The sequence below is a fragment of the Fusarium keratoplasticum genome, chromosome 3 (assembly GCF_025433545.1).
Source record: "Fusarium keratoplasticum isolate Fu6.1 chromosome 3, whole genome shotgun sequence".
Taxonomy (NCBI): Eukaryota; Fungi; Ascomycota; class Sordariomycetes; order Hypocreales; family Nectriaceae; genus Fusarium; species Fusarium keratoplasticum.
In genome coordinates this window covers 3,921,048-3,936,430 of record NC_070531.1, presented here as the reverse complement: position 1 = coordinate 3,936,430, position 15,383 = coordinate 3,921,048, and the positions used below count along the sequence as shown (strand labels likewise).

The following is a 15,383-nucleotide window of genomic DNA, read 5'->3' as shown; positions in this document are numbered from 1 at the left end:
GAGGGTCTCCGAGTGGCCAAGAGTTGGGATACTTGCAATCTGACGGGCGGCCTCACAAAGTGTTTGGGTACCCAGACTGGAGCACTTTGGAGACACCGCCACCAGGTTCAGGCTGCTGTCCCTCTTTCCAGGATTCCAAATTCCAATGCCTCGTCGCTCAGTCATTGACTGCCGTGCTGCTGCTGTATGCGTATACACTTCGTGCAGCATACCCAACCTCTGGACTCTCGCAGCGCATCCCCCCACACCGACGAGATGTGAGTCACAGGATATGGAGAAGCAGGCTGGGTCTGCCTCAGAAGCAGCACTAAAAGAGGCCGAAACAAGGCCTGGCGCCAAGTCATGTCTGGCCTAGCGTGCTGGGTGTGCATGGGGGCGCACTCTTGCATGGAACAGGGGGGCGTGGGATGGGTGAGGGTGATGGGCATGGGCATGGGCATGGGCATGAGCATGGGCGGTGGGCTATCGATAAGGAGAGACTCCCGTCCCGTACTGGGGCTCTGGGGCTTCTGGAAGTCTTGCTGATTGGTGACCAGGGCGCTTGAGGATGGAGTTGTTGTCGATGGGGGATGGGATGATGGCATTTCCATGCCCGCCGAAAGCCAACGTCATCATCTCTCGATGACATGAGACGGACCTGTGCTTGTTGGACTCTGTGAGTTGCATTAGGTGCTGTGGTCCATGTGTATGTGGGCTCATAATGTGTGGAGAGGTTGGTCGGTCAGTGTCAACATGAGCACAGGGCAGACAGAGGACGGTACAGTATTGTACTGTGCTGTGCTGTGCTGGACTGAATGCGACAGCGCGCCATCCAATGTCAGCGTGCGACAGCTTCGCATTGGACCTCGTCGCATCCAGGCTCTCCGGCGCATTACGAATTACGCACTGCACAGTGGCAATTTCAACTAGTTTTCGGCGTTTTTCCATGAGGAATTAACCATGTCCATTCGGATTTGACGGAATTTGCTTGATTATTTACGCCGGTCGACTCGAATGCGCCGGACACGGTCGGACTTTGAAGAATCGAATATCCGGCCAAGCCGAGTGCAATTGTCAGCAACAACGATAGATTGGCAAAGGAGCGGCAGGCAATTGGGTGCTACAGGACAAGGGCGGGCAATGGCTGTGCGCTCTACCGTTACTGTTTCTACTCCAAGTGTGATCACATCAGCAGCAACAAGAGGAGGACATGCGAGCCGAGAAGCAATTCGATGCAGCCAACATGGACTAGGTGGACGTGCATCCTCCAAGACGCTTCAGAAACTTGATTATTGATTGCGAATAGCCAGTCGCATTCTGCACGCCTCTTCTGCCTTGGTTGCTATGCTCGACTAGAAAATGAGTTAGTATGAATTCCGTTCCGATTCGGAACGAACATCGGTCGGCAATGGGCTGTTTCTCATCGGAGTTTTTGGTGCGGGCAGACAGAGTCCATGACTTGGTTGTTCTCCCCACCATTCCCATATCGGATCATGAATCAGCCCTCTGGCAGGTGAGCCATAGAGGGAGCGCATGACAAGGCGTCTCGTCTAGTGTTGGGACGTGCTTATCAGTTGGGCGATAGCAGGATATGATTGATTCACATTTGTAGGCAGGGACGAATGCAAGACAAACACACCAGCCAGGACAAAGGATGGACAAGGACAAAGAGACTGCCTCACGCCAGGCTAGGGACAAACAAGCAAGACACAACAAGAGGATGGCGTCTACCCTCCATGACTGCTCATCAAGACTGGGGGACAAGGGCTACCGCGCTTCCAATCCCTTGCTTGTGAAACGGCCCGCTCGGCGCGCGTACCCTCCCATCCATCCATTCCGTTTCCCGAATGGGCTGGCATTGACACGAAAGAGGGCGGCTCTGGACGGTGAGAGGACCATGGGAGGAGAGGCTCAAGGCTGTGTGCGTCTGTGTCGGGCTCACGAGGAAGGTCCCGTGAAGCACTTTGCTCATCCCCCCTTTTTACGCTGCTACGCCCAGTCACTTGACCGCTCTGAGACACTGGCGAACAAGTTTGTTGCTGCTGTGTGTGAGAGAGAGTTTGAGACGTGCGGCTTGACGGTGGTGAGTCTGAGCACATCAGCAGCGCAGCGCAGGAGCAGCAGCACGCAACGGGAAAAGACAAGGGCCAGCGCAGGATCAGGACGGAAGAGGGCACCCGAGACTCGCGGGTGTCAGCAAGTCATCAGCATTGTCTCAGCACTCAGCAGCATCGAGCCGACGCCTGTCTTGTCTTGATGCCGCCCGATTAGCATGGAGGCGCATTCATCAATTCTCCCTCAGAACGGTGGTCATTCCAAGCACGCCTTGCATTGGAAAACCAAGGTTACGGAGCGAGTCGTGCAGCAGCGCAGGCAGCCCAGAGAAAGATCCGGCGCGATCTAGAACGCGACGGGCGTGTGTGTGTTCCTCCTGGGTTGGAAGACGTCATCATTGACTTCTGTCTGTGTCACCCGGGGCCTGGCGCCCGGCTTTTAGTGGATGAACCCCAGTGTTGGCGTCGTCCCCTCTGTTGGTTCGCTCCGCTCCGTCTTGAACGCTACTTTGGAAGAGTCAGTGAGAAACCCCGCGATAAACTGACCCGAGGTTGGTTCAATTGACTCGCTCGGGTTGGATTGAGTTGATTGACCTTGTGAGGATCGTTATCTCTCCTGTTTATGGTTTACGTTGAACAGTCACGAGGTCATTCAAGCTTCATTTAGAGCTGTCCCAGCCGATATTAGTCTTGCAAGTCTTTGTTCAATCTCGTTATCGCTTATCACCCCTCGTTTCTTTTTTTCGCTAGCCAGCCTCGGCTTTCGGGCTCAATCTCCCCCACCGGATCCCAAGCCTGGGATCCATGATTAATCCTCCTTTTTTTCCTTTCGTTTCTTTTTCTTCTCGGCACTTGTTGTCCACGGGGAACCGTTCCATCGATCCACCGTCTCCTGTTGAGGTCCCCACCACCCACCGTCTCGCTCTCCCTCACGTCGGGCCTCCGTTTCCGTTCTCGGCGCGCCGCCGTCCGTTCGGGAGGGCCTCGGCCAATCTAGACGGAGGTCGATGAACAAAGGTGCCCGCCCTTCTTTTTGTTCTCCCGGCGGCTAGATTCGGGCCGCGTGCACGGGTAATTCTGACAAAAATTCAATTCAACTCAATCCGGGAGTTGGGAAAGATGGAAAGGTGTGATTCAGCTTGAAAGTTGGATGACTTTTTACTCTGTCGTGGGATGAGATCAATGCCAACTGACAATCAATGTCAGACCAATTGAAGTAAGAATGATAGCTTCACTCCCCCTCCTAATTGCTTCTTCAGCAAGCAAGCAAGCAAACAAACAGCAGCAGCAGCAGCAACAACAAGAGTCCCCATCTCCACTGTGTAAAACTCTAGAACAGAGGCAGACCCACCGCTCTCCGCTCCTCTCGTTGAGAACCAACTCGACGACCCCTCTCTCTCTCTCCATGTGAAAATCGACTTCCGGCGGGGGTTGTTGTTTTTTTGTTGACGGTAAAGAACAACGGCAACTTGCATTTCATTTTTAATCAACTTGTCCAATGAGATACTCACATTGCACTTCTCTAGCTTGCCCCCTTTTTACCCACCCCTTCTTACTCAGGGAGTTAAATTAATGGGCTGGAAATACAAGAGACGGTGAGAGAGAGAGAGCAGGGCGGTCAAAGAAACGGAGGAATAATACCGAGCGTAGTAAAATGCATGGATTTTTACAAAACAAAAAATGTCAATTCCACCCGAAGCTGCAACTGACGTAGCCGTACCTCACATTAGGGCTTGGCTGTTGCTTTGGTCCCTGGGCGTGTCAGTATCTGCTTGGTCCAAGGGCCCGTTTTTGCCTCGAGATGCGTGCCTTGAACTAAAAATGGAGAGAGTGAGAGTTTCTCTTTTCTCAAAGACACCCCCTGGTGATGCGCTGTCAAGTACGACATGCCTTTATGCCGTGGAGCCACACATACGTGCATGAGGACGCAATCTCGCTGCATGGATTTTATGATCCCAAGTCCCGGGCACTTGTTGTCGAAAGGTTTTGAGACCCAAGCTAAACCTCTTCTTTGTTTCAGATCTTATAATGGTTTGATCTTTTTCTTTCTATTGTTGAATAACGTTGTGTGTTGCATTGTTTTTCTTTGTCGATCTGCCATGTCATCACATCGTAGTGGCCTCAAGTCTCGCCATGCGCTCTCTCTCTCGAGGTGATGGGCTGAAAATGTATCCTTACAGCCACCCCCTGAAAGATGCCTCGTTGTGCAACATGACCTGTCTGCCTGCCTTTGATGAATTGGCTTTTCTCTCTTGTTTTCTGACTAGCGGTGGGGAGAAAGCCCAGCCGGCTGTGCCTGGTTTTTTCTTGATGCTTCAAGCCTCTGGACCAGTCATTTGCCTTTTGGGGGGAATGCTGCGACGAGCTTGTCCATTTCGTGCCACCCAACATGATGACTCTCTTTTTTGCTTTTCGATTCCTGGCCCCTAGGTTGATCCCATCAGATCTCTAGTAGTAGTGCGTAGTCAGAGCTGGGGTAGTTCCAGCCGTGCTGCCTTGCGGTCAAAGACAAGCTAACCATTGGCTCATGACCATGACTTTTTGGGTGTGCCTAGACGCTACATCACCCAGGCTCCCGGATGTTGCCCAGATCCAGGGCAGACGATGGGCGTATCAGGGTTCGCCAGCATTCTTTTCTCCTTGGGAGAGTAAAGTGGCGTTGGGCTGGTCTGGCGGCGATTACCATTGTTGGTTAACGTCGCGGCGCAGAGCTTCGTCAGTGCGCCGCCTCTGATCGATGGTGGGAGATGCCTGCTCTCGTTGGCACAAAGGCGAGAGCTCTGCCGGAGCTCTGTCCCCCTTGTTGATCGAGGCTGACACACTATTGATGTATGCTGACGCGCATTGTTGCTCTTGATGAAGCCGTGTCCAACGCGTCGCTCTTGGACTTCCATCATTTCCATATTTCCTATGAGGACCATCGATTATAAAGTCCTCATACGTCCCAATCTAGTACGATTGAACTGCTCAAAAAGCGTCGGTATCTATAAGTCTATTGTTGAGTTGACCATCTCGATTGCCTACTGACTGGGACATATGCCTACTCCAAGACACTTGTACAGAACTATATAATCGGAACAGGCATCCAGCTTGGGAGGTGACATACAGGCATCCCTAAGCACATAGAGGATATTACCATGTTGGCTCTACCATTCGTTCCTCGTGTCACAATTCACATCGATAATACATTCATCTTACCTCCATGGACGTCCCACATCATAATCGTGGCGATGGTGTACCGCACTTCTCGTTGTGTTCAAAATTACAGCACCATCAGATGTATATTAACTCACTACACACAGGTTGGGCTAGGTATAAAAATTGCTTCGATAGTCCCAAGTTATACTGTCAAGCATTCAAGTTTACCCGAGTCTCGTAATCATCCATAGCACCCTTTCCCTTGAAGGCTCAATCATGAGTTTACCATCTGCGAAACAGATGTAACCAGACAGGCTTCGAAAGCGAGTCCTGGTTGACTTGAAGTTGATCCTTGACCAAGACAATTAATGTGTGTCTGTCTGTGGGAGAAGAAGGGGGGGCTGTTGTACGAAAGCTGGAGATGTATGTCTCTTGTATAGTTGTCAGTTGTTGACGATAGATGAGGCACATAGTAGAGAATGATACTAAATAGTTCTTTGTCTGCAACCTTCCACAACTATAACTTTCTAATGTGAGAATCTAGTCCAGTCTACTGAGCTATCATGTCAGTCAACCATTGAGATCCAGAAGGAGCCCAACGATGCGAATTGAAGCAAACATTACGGTACTGAAAGAATATCACATTGGGAGACTACGATCTGGATGAATTTCGGGTTTTATTTACGCGTAGTTATGTACAAGCTACGGTCGTCTCTAGTCTGAACCATCCAGTCGTTGAGCGCAGCAAGCTATCAACTTAAGCAGATCGGACGAAGCGAGACTTGGACTTCCATCCCCAAGCAGAGACATCCCGCTTGCTCATGGCAGCAACACTCTCAGCATAGTCGCTAGTACCGTTCTCAGGATCAGCGTCCTTGGCCTCACAGGTAGGACCATCCTTGAAACCTCCGAGAGCACCGTTGACCTCGAAGAACTTGCGCTTGTCCTCGGTGGTGGCAACCATGTTCTGCGCGGCCTCCTCGGTCCAGCCGTTGATGAAGTCGCCGTGCGAGCACCAGGCGTTGCCGCAGGCCAGCTTGAAGGGCGCCTCGCCGCTCCAGCCGTTGGGGAGAACCTTGCGCAAGTCGTAGCGGATGCTGAAGCGCAGCTGGGGCATCGACTTGCTGCCCTCAGGGCACCAGTTGGCTGTGCCGTAGGAGCGCGACTTGTAGGCCGTCTCGAGCGTCTCCTCGTTGACGCACTGCGGGAAGTAGAGGAGCTGCTGCAGGTGAGTGCCGCAGGTTGAGGTAGGGAAGCCGTTCTCGCCGATGGGGACAGACTCGCCCTCGCACATCCACTCGACCTTGGCATCGGCAGGGACGTCGGCCTGAGTCTGGGCGTTGGCATCACCAGCAACCATCTTCAAGTTCTGAGGGATGGCGACCTCGGCAGGGGTCTCGCCGAGGTTGTAGTAGGCGCTGAAGCGCATAACAGGAATAGGCTCGTAGGAGCTTCCATCAGCAGTGTAGAGAGGCGTAGGGATCCAGTAGACGGAGAGATCGTTGGGGTTCTCGGCGTTGGTGCAGCCCTTCTGGAGCTCGGCGCTGGTCTTTGTGTTGACAGTGGCGGCGTCGGAGCCGAAGAACGAGTGCAGGTGAGACTTGCTGTACTCGCCGGGGAAGACGATGGGGTCGATGTTCTTGAGCATAAAGGGAGAGGCGACGTTGACCTGGGTGTAAGCCTGGGCGGCGCCAACGAGGAGGCCAGCGGCGAAAAGAATGGAGGAAGACATTTTGAGTCTGGGTTTGGATAATACAATTGGATAGATAAAAAATAATACAGTTGAAATTTAGTGACAATCAATGCCTATGAACGAAAGTGTAAGTAAGGAAAAAGAACGAATGTTGTTGCTGTCTGAGAGAAAGGCAAAGATTGACAGAGAGGTCCATGTTTTAATACTTTATCAATCTAAACGCCAAGCTGGAGAAACCTTGATCAACAAAACCCTTTTCTTCAAGATTCATCTCCGTTTGTTTCGCGCGAGGGCGCTTGGCAGAGGTAAACCACCGTCGCGGGAGCTCTCAAAGTGGGAACGAGTAGACGTTTTATTTGCGGAAGAATTGATACAAGACACAGCCTGGACGGATCTGTAACAAGGAGTAAATCCAGGTGAGTGCTCATTGGCCAATGGCTTGGCCCGCTTGGAAACATTGAAACGCTAGACTCTACTCGAGGTCCCGAAATAATAAGCGAGTCTTGAGCTTCAAGATCTAACCAACAGATATGGGGCTATGCCTTGGCACGTATAAAGAGGTAGGTATTCTCCGGACGACGTTCCCTGCGCCGCAACGACCGAAACGACCCGAGTTATCAGTCATCAGTGTAGATTGCTCTCATTGACTGTATGTGATACAGCTTCATCTACGGGTCTCATTCCTTCTATGGAATGCATTCCGCTAAATCGATAGAGAACAGTTGTTTCTTTCTATTGCTTTCTGTTCGTTGATTCGAGTTGTTCGCCGTGGTCCTAGAATCGGATCCGATGGCCGTTGATTGTAACCTCCCTGTAGGCAGGCTCGGCCACGGGCGCTGTGAATCGGTGGCCTCCTCCGCTATGTGCTTGTAGAGTCGAAGCGGCCTTGCGACCCTCGTCTTGATGGTTATCGGGTTGATAACGTTTGCCACAATTACATGGCCAGTTTCATGTGATGAGATGAGCATGTACCCCAAGTGACGCGCTCCAGGGAGACGGTGAGATCTCCAAGGCTGATGGACTCAAAGCTTGGCGTTGAAGTCTGCCATGGGGGCAGAGTCTTGGATCCCGAGCGGATACTTGGCATTGGGTGCCGAGTTGCCGTTCCGTGATTGGGATGAGGTTCTGAATTTGGCTCTCTTACCGCCCTTACCTTCACCCTGGTCGACAGAGTAGCTGAATTGTTGGTGTCACCGCCGACGTATCTGTCAGCCTTGGCAGTCACCATCACGTAAAGTCGTAGACCATCAAGCTCTCGCGGCCGTCCCGCGCCTCCTTGAGCACGATGACCATCTCGTCGTCAAAGCCAACCCAGTTCCTGCGATCCTCCCACTCAGCTAGGACTCGCGGAGGCGTCCGCGGTGGCGGAGGACTGTCTGCGTCATCGGTTGGCTGCCTAGTCGTAGGTCGTACCTCGATGCTGTTGCCTCCGACCCGTCCCTCTAGCTCCCACACGCGAATCTCATCGCCTCGCGTGCTGATGCTCACGGCCTTGCCCCGGGGCGTGATCTCAGCGTCCGAGATGCCTGAAGTGTGGCCCCAGAGGCGGATGGGCGGGGAAAGTGATAGAGACGTCGCCGTCGAGGTGCAGAGGTGTAGGACTAGCGTGTTGTCGGGGAGGGTGGCGAGGAGGTACGGGTGGCTGTAGCAGAGCGTCGTGAGCTTCGGGGAGAATGTGATAGGCAGCGTCGAGGCGAGGCGGGAAGTGATCTCGTCGTTGCCTGAGGGCGATGGCTTGATGAGGAGGTCCTGCACGCCAATGCACCAACCGTCACGCACCGAGAAGGTGTAGGCGATGGAGGCGCTCACGGAGGACGACATGCGACGGATGGAGAGGGCTAGGGGGAGGTGTGTAGTGTGCGACCTGAGTGATGTGAGGAGGTAGGGAGGCGGGAGGTGCCCCTGTGTCACCTTCGGATCTTGAGGTTTCGTATGTTCGTAGGATGAGGCGCTCGACGGGTTCGATATGCTCGTCGAGTCGTCGCCGTCGATATCGTCTTCCCCGCTTGTTTCTCTGTCGGCTGCCGGCCGATTGAATGTATAAAGCGATATCAAGCCTGCGCTCGTCGCTGTGAGCACATAGGGGTGCCCGCATGCCACCGCGACAAGTTCTCCGTTGCAGCTCTTCTCGTGCCGATACCGTCTTGTCAACTCTTTGCGCTTAGGATCCAGTCTCCATATTCCGAAGCCACCATCTGCGAATCCGACCACAATGTCCACCAGGTTGCCCGAGCCACACTCATCCACCGCCAATGATGCCGGCGCACTCTCGCTACAGTCGTCGTTTTCGTAGAGGTCGATTTGCGCAATCGGTCGCCGTGTTCGCAGGTCCCATGCGCGCAGTCCAGATTCCGAATCGGCCGTTATCGCGATGCCCTCAACCACCTTGACCAGTGTTCTCTTTTGTCCACCGCTGTCCCCTAAACCATCTCGTACGCTGACTTCTTCTACTGCGCACTTGCCTCTAGCCCAGTTGTGTCGCAGTTTGTACTGTCTCTTCCAGTCCACGCCCTCGGTTGCGTTGCTGAGCGCATCGTCCTGCCCGACGTCCACTACCCTGCCCTTCCGTCCATCCGCCCATACGGCCCGTCGCGCAGAGTACTGTAGTCTTGTTCCTCCAGCTGCACCCCCTCGAAAGCCAGGAATACGTAAAGCTCGAGGGAGGACGAAGCGCTCGTAGTAGTGCTCCCGCCAAAGATGCGGATCGGAACAAAGGCGATAGAGACGGCGGGAGGTGGGAGAGATGGAGAGAAGCTCGGAGGAGGACAGGAAGGAGAGGATTCGCAGGAGTAGCTCGGAAGATATGTTGGTCAGTATATCGCGAGAGGGCGGGTCGTAGGCTCTAGGCGCAAGGCGAATCCGTTTCGAGGGTTGAGCTACATCGTCGCTGAGCGGGGAGCTTCCCTCGGCGGGCGGAAGCTTTCGCTTTGGAGGCATGTCGGGCAGGTCGTCTGGCGCTGTGCAGGGCAAGCCTGCGAACAGCTAAGAAGGCCGAGTGGTGAAATTAGAAAGTCGAGCTGGGAACGTGGTGTTGCAGATGTGAGGGTTTAAGGTTGATTGGAAATGTCGGTGGCGATGGTAAGTTCGGTGGTTGACCGGAGACTACCCTGTACTCGGCGATCTGACGGGAAGCGCTGCTGATGATCGCCCACGCAAGGGATGGGACAAAGGCAAATAGACATTGGTTCATGAATGATATGTATCAATTTTAAGCTATGATCATGTCCAATTTACTCTAATCGACATATATTCTTCCTCCTCTTCTCTCCATCGTCTTGACTGTGGGTATTTCCATGATGCGCATACCGATGTTGAATCCCAAGATATCTCCGTGTAAATGACCCAAACTCCATCCCAAATGCTTCGTCAGTTTTGGTTTTTACAGTCCAACAGCTGCAAAAATCTCGTCGTACACCCTGCCAATCCAGCCTTCCGTAAGGCCTCCCTTTGCGACAACTCCTAGGCCTCCGACCGCCCATATGGCAGCAAAAGATATCGCCACACCGTGGAGAGCGGTATATCTCCTTCTCTTCTGCGTCCTGACTTTCTTGTTTATGGTCATCGATCCGGGTCCCCAGACTGTCTTTGTCGACGGCGCTAAGCCGAGCCACTTGGCCTGTCCCCAGATCATATGACTGCATCCAACGCCAAGGAGGCCAATATAAGAGAACCAAGCAACGGCAGGGTGTCGAGCGAAACCGTGGGCGATGTAGGCCAGGCCAATATTGGAGCTGTCACCCTCGACGTGCAATGGCAAAAAGCGGTTGACAAAAACGTGGGCAGCGAAGAAGGCAGAAAAGACGTAGCCGGATATCGAAATGTTGCTCAACGCCGGCCATAGTGATGCAGATTTGGCGCTCTTGGGGTCCTCAAGCTCTGTCCTTGACCGATGGAGCGCATACATTCCCGGTGTAGCAGCGCCGTACCGTTTCATGTTCTGCGACCTTCTCAATAGACGAAGAGCAATTCCGGAACCGACATGTGCTATCACAGGCAGGGCGACCAGGATGGGTTCGGTAAGCGAGGTCTGGTAGATCTCGCGAGTCATGAGGAGATAGGTCTCGGAACCAGCGACAGATCGTGTGATGGCGGGGATGAGGGAGACGTTGGCGAGATGGAGCGAGGTAAAGATACCCATTGCGTAGCTCGAGAACTTTTGAATCCGCATGACTGGCGTGGAGTTAGCAATGTTGTATTTACAGAGTACCGAGAGGGTAAACCAAAGAACTCACGATAGAAGATGGGACCAGGACCTGTGGCAGTACCAGATGAAGTGCTGCTTGCTAGGTTTGCGCTTGAGCTCAAGCCTGGAGCACCAGTTGAAGGAGCCTTGATTGAAACTGCACTGCCCTCCATATCGTCCGAATCCACGAGTTCATACCCATCATCGCTTCCTCGGGGCGGTGGACCGAGATCTCGGCGGCTCTCATCGGCATCTACTGGCGGCGAGTCTACCGGCGTAGGATCAAGATGTTGGAGAGGCAGGTAGCCTGCTAGCGAGTCTCGAGAATCGGGGAATTGGTCGGCGTCCATGGTGCAACCATACCCAGCCGAGGAGGAGCGGGTGTTTTTGCAAGACGAAGATCGAGAAGGACAACGAACTTTGGTGGGGAGGATGGGAAGAAATGATGACGGTGCGTGGGATGGGAAGACGTTCCTTCCAGTTGGGATTAGCGCCTCAACGCCCAGAGGAAACGGGGATGCTCCCTAAACTCTGGGGCAACTTGTTCTGGAAGGCCCCTGCCAGATGCCCCTGGACAGTGACGTTGAGGCGGTCCCCGGGGACCTTGGCACCTTCCTTGCGGTCAGCAACACCTGCCGAGTGTCGATTGGTTAAGTGCAGCTGGCCGTAGTTTAACCTAAAATGGATTAGCGCACACCGTGTTCGGAGCTCGTCTTAGATTCAAGCATCTGGGATTCATCACATGAACTTCACTCGTTAATACTACGTAGTACAAGTTTCGCATAGATCTCTGCGCGCTCCCGGAATACCCTGTCGGCTTACCGCTTTCCGATATCTTCATCATGCCGCCAGTAAGTTATTATTTATCTTCTAAAGACCCCTCGTTGACGCGTTCAGCGACACCAAACCCTCCCGCCAGCGCAGACCTCCTCAGCGCGTGAGGCTCAAAAGTCCTTCTATTGCCAACTGTGCTCTAAAGGATACTCCCGCATGAATGATTATGAGGCGCATCTCAGCAGCTATGACCACAGCCACAAGCAGCGCCTCAAGGACATGAAGGCCATGGTGCGCGATCCAAACGCGGGTTCACGTGCGCGCAAGGCCGAGGCCAAGGCAGACGGCCTCATCAGCATCAAACTCCCTGGTCAAGAAGGAGCCAATGGTAGCAGTGGAGGTGGAGGCGGTTTTAAGAAGGGCGGCTTCAAGAAGAGTGGCTTTAAGAGCGCCTTCACCAAGGTTGAGGGCGGTGCATCAGGAACAGCAGTGGAGAAGCCCAAACCAACTAATGTCCTTGAGCCTGCCCCGGCAAACCCAGGTCTCCAGAAGAATCTGTCCGCAGAGAGCGATACCGAGGATGAAGGCTACGAAGTCTACGACCCCAGGTTCCCTACGGATTAAGCCATTCACGAACACTTCACCAACATGAACAGATATGAACTATCATCACGACCAGCGGAGTTGAGAGTTGAGAGCCTTCTATTTCGCTTGAACCTGCTCTTCACATTTGTCCGGGCCACTGAGGTCCGCCTATCTGGTTTATATCCTCTTCCAATAGCCCAAGCAGGTTCCGGCTTCCCGACATCCAGTCCGCCATTTGCGCAACCTGCGAGCCCTCATGGAACACTGCGTTGGGATCGTTCGCGGCATTCATGGCCTGTTGATCCACTGTGGGCATGAAACCGAGCTGGCTCAGATACACCTCGAACTCATCTCCGATGGGCACCATTGCCTGGTCCTCTTGCTGCTGCGACTTGGCCTCAACATATAGCGCTGCCACGTTGCTCATGACATGACAGAGCCTGAATAGCTTCGTCATAGTCTCGGACGAGTCGACAGCCTCCGCAATAGATGCGGCGAACTTGTTTAACAAGTCAAGATCTTCTGCTGAGAGGGACTCGATGACATAACAGAAGAGGACAAAGAAGGGAGCAAATGGAGTCAACACCAAGTTCCTGCAATAGTTGTCAGCCACATCCAAAGGGAAACGAGCCGTAGTCAGTTAGAACATACCAATGGACATAAATGGTCTTGGCATTTGGATCCTTTCGCACCATTTCCATACACGCCAGGTGCGTGTGTACTGCCCGTCGCGCACTTTCAACGCATTCGTCACAAAACCGGCTGATAGAGCCCTCTGGAGCGGGGATCGCTCGATATATGAGCGTCATGGTTGAAAGCAGTTGTACCTCGTCGCCCTTGACGTGGACATCGACAAGAGGCGACGCTCCTATCTTTTCTAGCGAGGCGATAGCTAGATCTCGGCTTTCAGTCGCTTCCGCCACCACTTGGCGACACTCGGTTGCCAACAACCGGGCTCTTTCGACAATGACCGCCTGTGGTTGCGCCAATGCTGCCGGGCAAAATCTGTCTCATGTCAGTTGTAGCTTCTAGGTTTATGTGGTAAGAGTCTCATACAGTTGCTCATATACTCGACCCTGGAGTGTTGCAGCTTTGAGCCACATGGTGGCAATGGCCTTGGTCTCTAGACTCAGTATGCCCTCAAAGTTGAAGGTACGTGGGATATCGATGTCCCAGTCCTGGATTACAGGGGCGCGGCCTAGCCGTATACCTAATGCCTTGTCCGTTGTGTAAATGTACCAGAACAAGATGCCCTTGACACTGGATCCTTCTGGGTCGCGGGATGAGTGCTCCTTTCGGTGGAAACCGGCTGTGAGGCAGAGTTGAGCTGCAGCACTATTCAGATGCCAGGCCACAGATGGCCTGCATACATCAATGGCATATAGGGTCTGTCGCTTGGTCAGTATACAGATGTGCTTAGCTCGTGATGTTTCGACTTACACCCAATAAAAGAGCCTGGACAGTTTCGATCTTAGCAGACATGAAGAGCGAAACATTTGCTAGGGCAGTCTCAAGGTTGACTCGACATGTATGAAGGTACGAGACGAATTCTTCCTTGACGACTTCATTATCGGTCAAGGTGTGTTGCTCCAAGAATAAGTAATAGAGACCAGCGTTGACAATGATAAAGGCGGAGTCGGAAAAGTCGTCGGTGGGAAAGTAGACCATACGGCAAAGATTGGAAAAGTCACTGATGCCCACAAAATAGCAGACAAAGGTGAAGAGACCTGGTGGAGATGCTGGGTCGGTGTGTCAGCAGAAGGGATTATATTAGGAGAGGTTGGCGGGAATACCTCTGATGCGTTTGAGAAGAGAGACTACGACATCCATAGGTGGCATCCGAAGCTGGACTAGGCCACCCTGTGGAATCGGCTGTTGGAGAGGGAAGCGAGGACCATGGCTGATAGACTGGCGGTTCTGAAGCTCTGCTAACTGTCTCAGGTTGGTGAGAGCCTCCCACATCTTGGGGCTGACATCTTGCAGCGAGGTCCGCTCAACAGCGTGTTCAAGGAACTCGCTGGCAAAGTTGGTCTGTTGGGCGATTACCGAGTCACCACCAAATGCGGACTCATCGTCAGAGCTTTCGAAGCCCACAGTGGAGGCGGTCGTTGTACCAGGCTGCGCAGAGGACTGTTGAGGAGTTACAGGGAATTGGATGTTGCTTGCGGGGGTGGAAACGGGCCGCTGTGCTAGATCCCGGAGGATAGTCTCGATGCTGCCGAGACGAGTCTCGATCTGGTCGATCTTGCGTTCACTACAGGGCATCCAGGCCTCATGTCAGCAACTGGTATCATCTGGTTGGTCCTGGTACGCGTATGGGGTGACGTTTCGTGGGGTATAAAGTCATGGGTGTAGATATGGATGGATGGAGGAGGTAGGGGGGGACCAACTATTGGGACGAGATCAGGACTCGTTGCCGAGGCTCTTTGGCTCTCTGGCCAACGCCTGTAGATGTACAGGATCTCTTAGCGATGCGGCAGTTGGAACAAGGCCAGTCTTTATCGCAGCGGATCTATTACATGCAGTCTGTGTTATTCCATCTGCTCGTGTGATCTACACTGCCTCTCTAACGAAGCAGCAGATAGACTTGACATGTCTAGGTAATGCTCACCTTTCTCATACGGCATTGATCACACTGTTTACCCCATCGAGGATACAGTCAGCATTGATTCATAAGAGTAACTGTTTGTTCCCCACGAGTGTCGTCGTGTGGCTGCACGTCTCCCCATTTACACGAGCAAGGCCGCTTGCATGTACATCAGCACAGGGAGCATAGGGCGCACCGTCGACATGAGGCCCAGTAAGACTTTTTGGCTAAAATCAATGACTTACCGCTCGTCTTGCAGTGTCATCGGGACCCGCGGGCCCGGCTGTCGAGCCAACCTTGGACTGATCCATACGTTTGATATGCACCAAACTTCAGGCTAGAAAGGAGGGGTTGTCACAACCCAAAAGATGGGTGGATTTTTGCTTCAAA

General features: G+C 53.1%; 5 protein-coding genes across 5 annotated transcripts; 1 reads left to right on the top strand and 4 right to left on the bottom strand.

The window, feature by feature from the left end:
• Positions 1 to 5,928: 5,928 nt before the first annotated feature.
• On the bottom strand, positions 5,929 to 6,903 carry NCS57_00452700 (DUF1996 domain-containing protein; the record flags this gene model as incomplete). The annotated part of the gene is made up of 1 exon (XM_053054486.1): positions 5,929 to 6,903. The coding sequence occupies one exon, from the start codon at positions 6,901 to 6,903 to the stop codon at positions 5,929 to 5,931; it is 975 nt and encodes a 324-aa protein (XP_052916646.1).
• A 1,188-nt stretch (positions 6,904 to 8,091) lies between these two features.
• NCS57_00452600 (F-box domain-containing protein) lies at positions 8,092 to 9,801 on the bottom strand (the record flags this gene model as incomplete). Its single annotated transcript, XM_053054485.1, has 1 exon — positions 8,092 to 9,801. One exon carries the CDS (start codon positions 9,799 to 9,801, stop codon positions 8,092 to 8,094), a length of 1,710 nt encoding a protein of 569 aa, XP_052916645.1.
• Positions 9,802 to 10,243: 442 nt separating this feature from the next.
• On the bottom strand, positions 10,244 to 11,481 carry NCS57_00452500 (DUF1691 domain-containing protein; the record flags this gene model as incomplete). Its single annotated transcript, XM_053054484.1, has 2 exons — positions 11,097 to 11,481; positions 10,244 to 11,034 (listed from the first exon to the last, which is right to left on the bottom strand). Exons 1-2 carry the CDS (start codon positions 11,395 to 11,397, stop codon positions 10,244 to 10,246), a joined length of 1,092 nt encoding a protein of 363 aa, XP_052916644.1. The 5' UTR covers positions 11,398 to 11,481.
• Positions 11,482 to 11,889: 408 nt separating this feature from the next.
• On the top strand, positions 11,890 to 12,445 carry NCS57_00452400 (C2H2-type domain-containing protein; the record flags this gene model as incomplete). Its single annotated transcript, XM_053054483.1, has 2 exons — positions 11,890 to 11,898; positions 11,945 to 12,445. The coding sequence occupies 2 exons, from the start codon at positions 11,890 to 11,892 to the stop codon at positions 12,443 to 12,445; spliced, it is 510 nt and encodes a 169-aa protein (XP_052916643.1).
• A 100-nt stretch (positions 12,446 to 12,545) lies between these two features.
• NCS57_00452300 (Fungal-trans domain-containing protein) lies at positions 12,546 to 15,304 on the bottom strand (the record flags this gene model as incomplete). Its single annotated transcript, XM_053054482.1, has 8 exons — positions 12,546 to 12,999; positions 13,058 to 13,411; positions 13,463 to 13,794; positions 13,847 to 14,145; positions 14,200 to 14,660; positions 14,797 to 14,918; positions 15,018 to 15,041; positions 15,239 to 15,304. The coding sequence occupies 8 exons, from the start codon at positions 15,302 to 15,304 to the stop codon at positions 12,546 to 12,548; spliced, it is 2,112 nt and encodes a 703-aa protein (XP_052916642.1).
• Between the last annotated feature and the right edge of the window lie 79 nt (positions 15,305 to 15,383).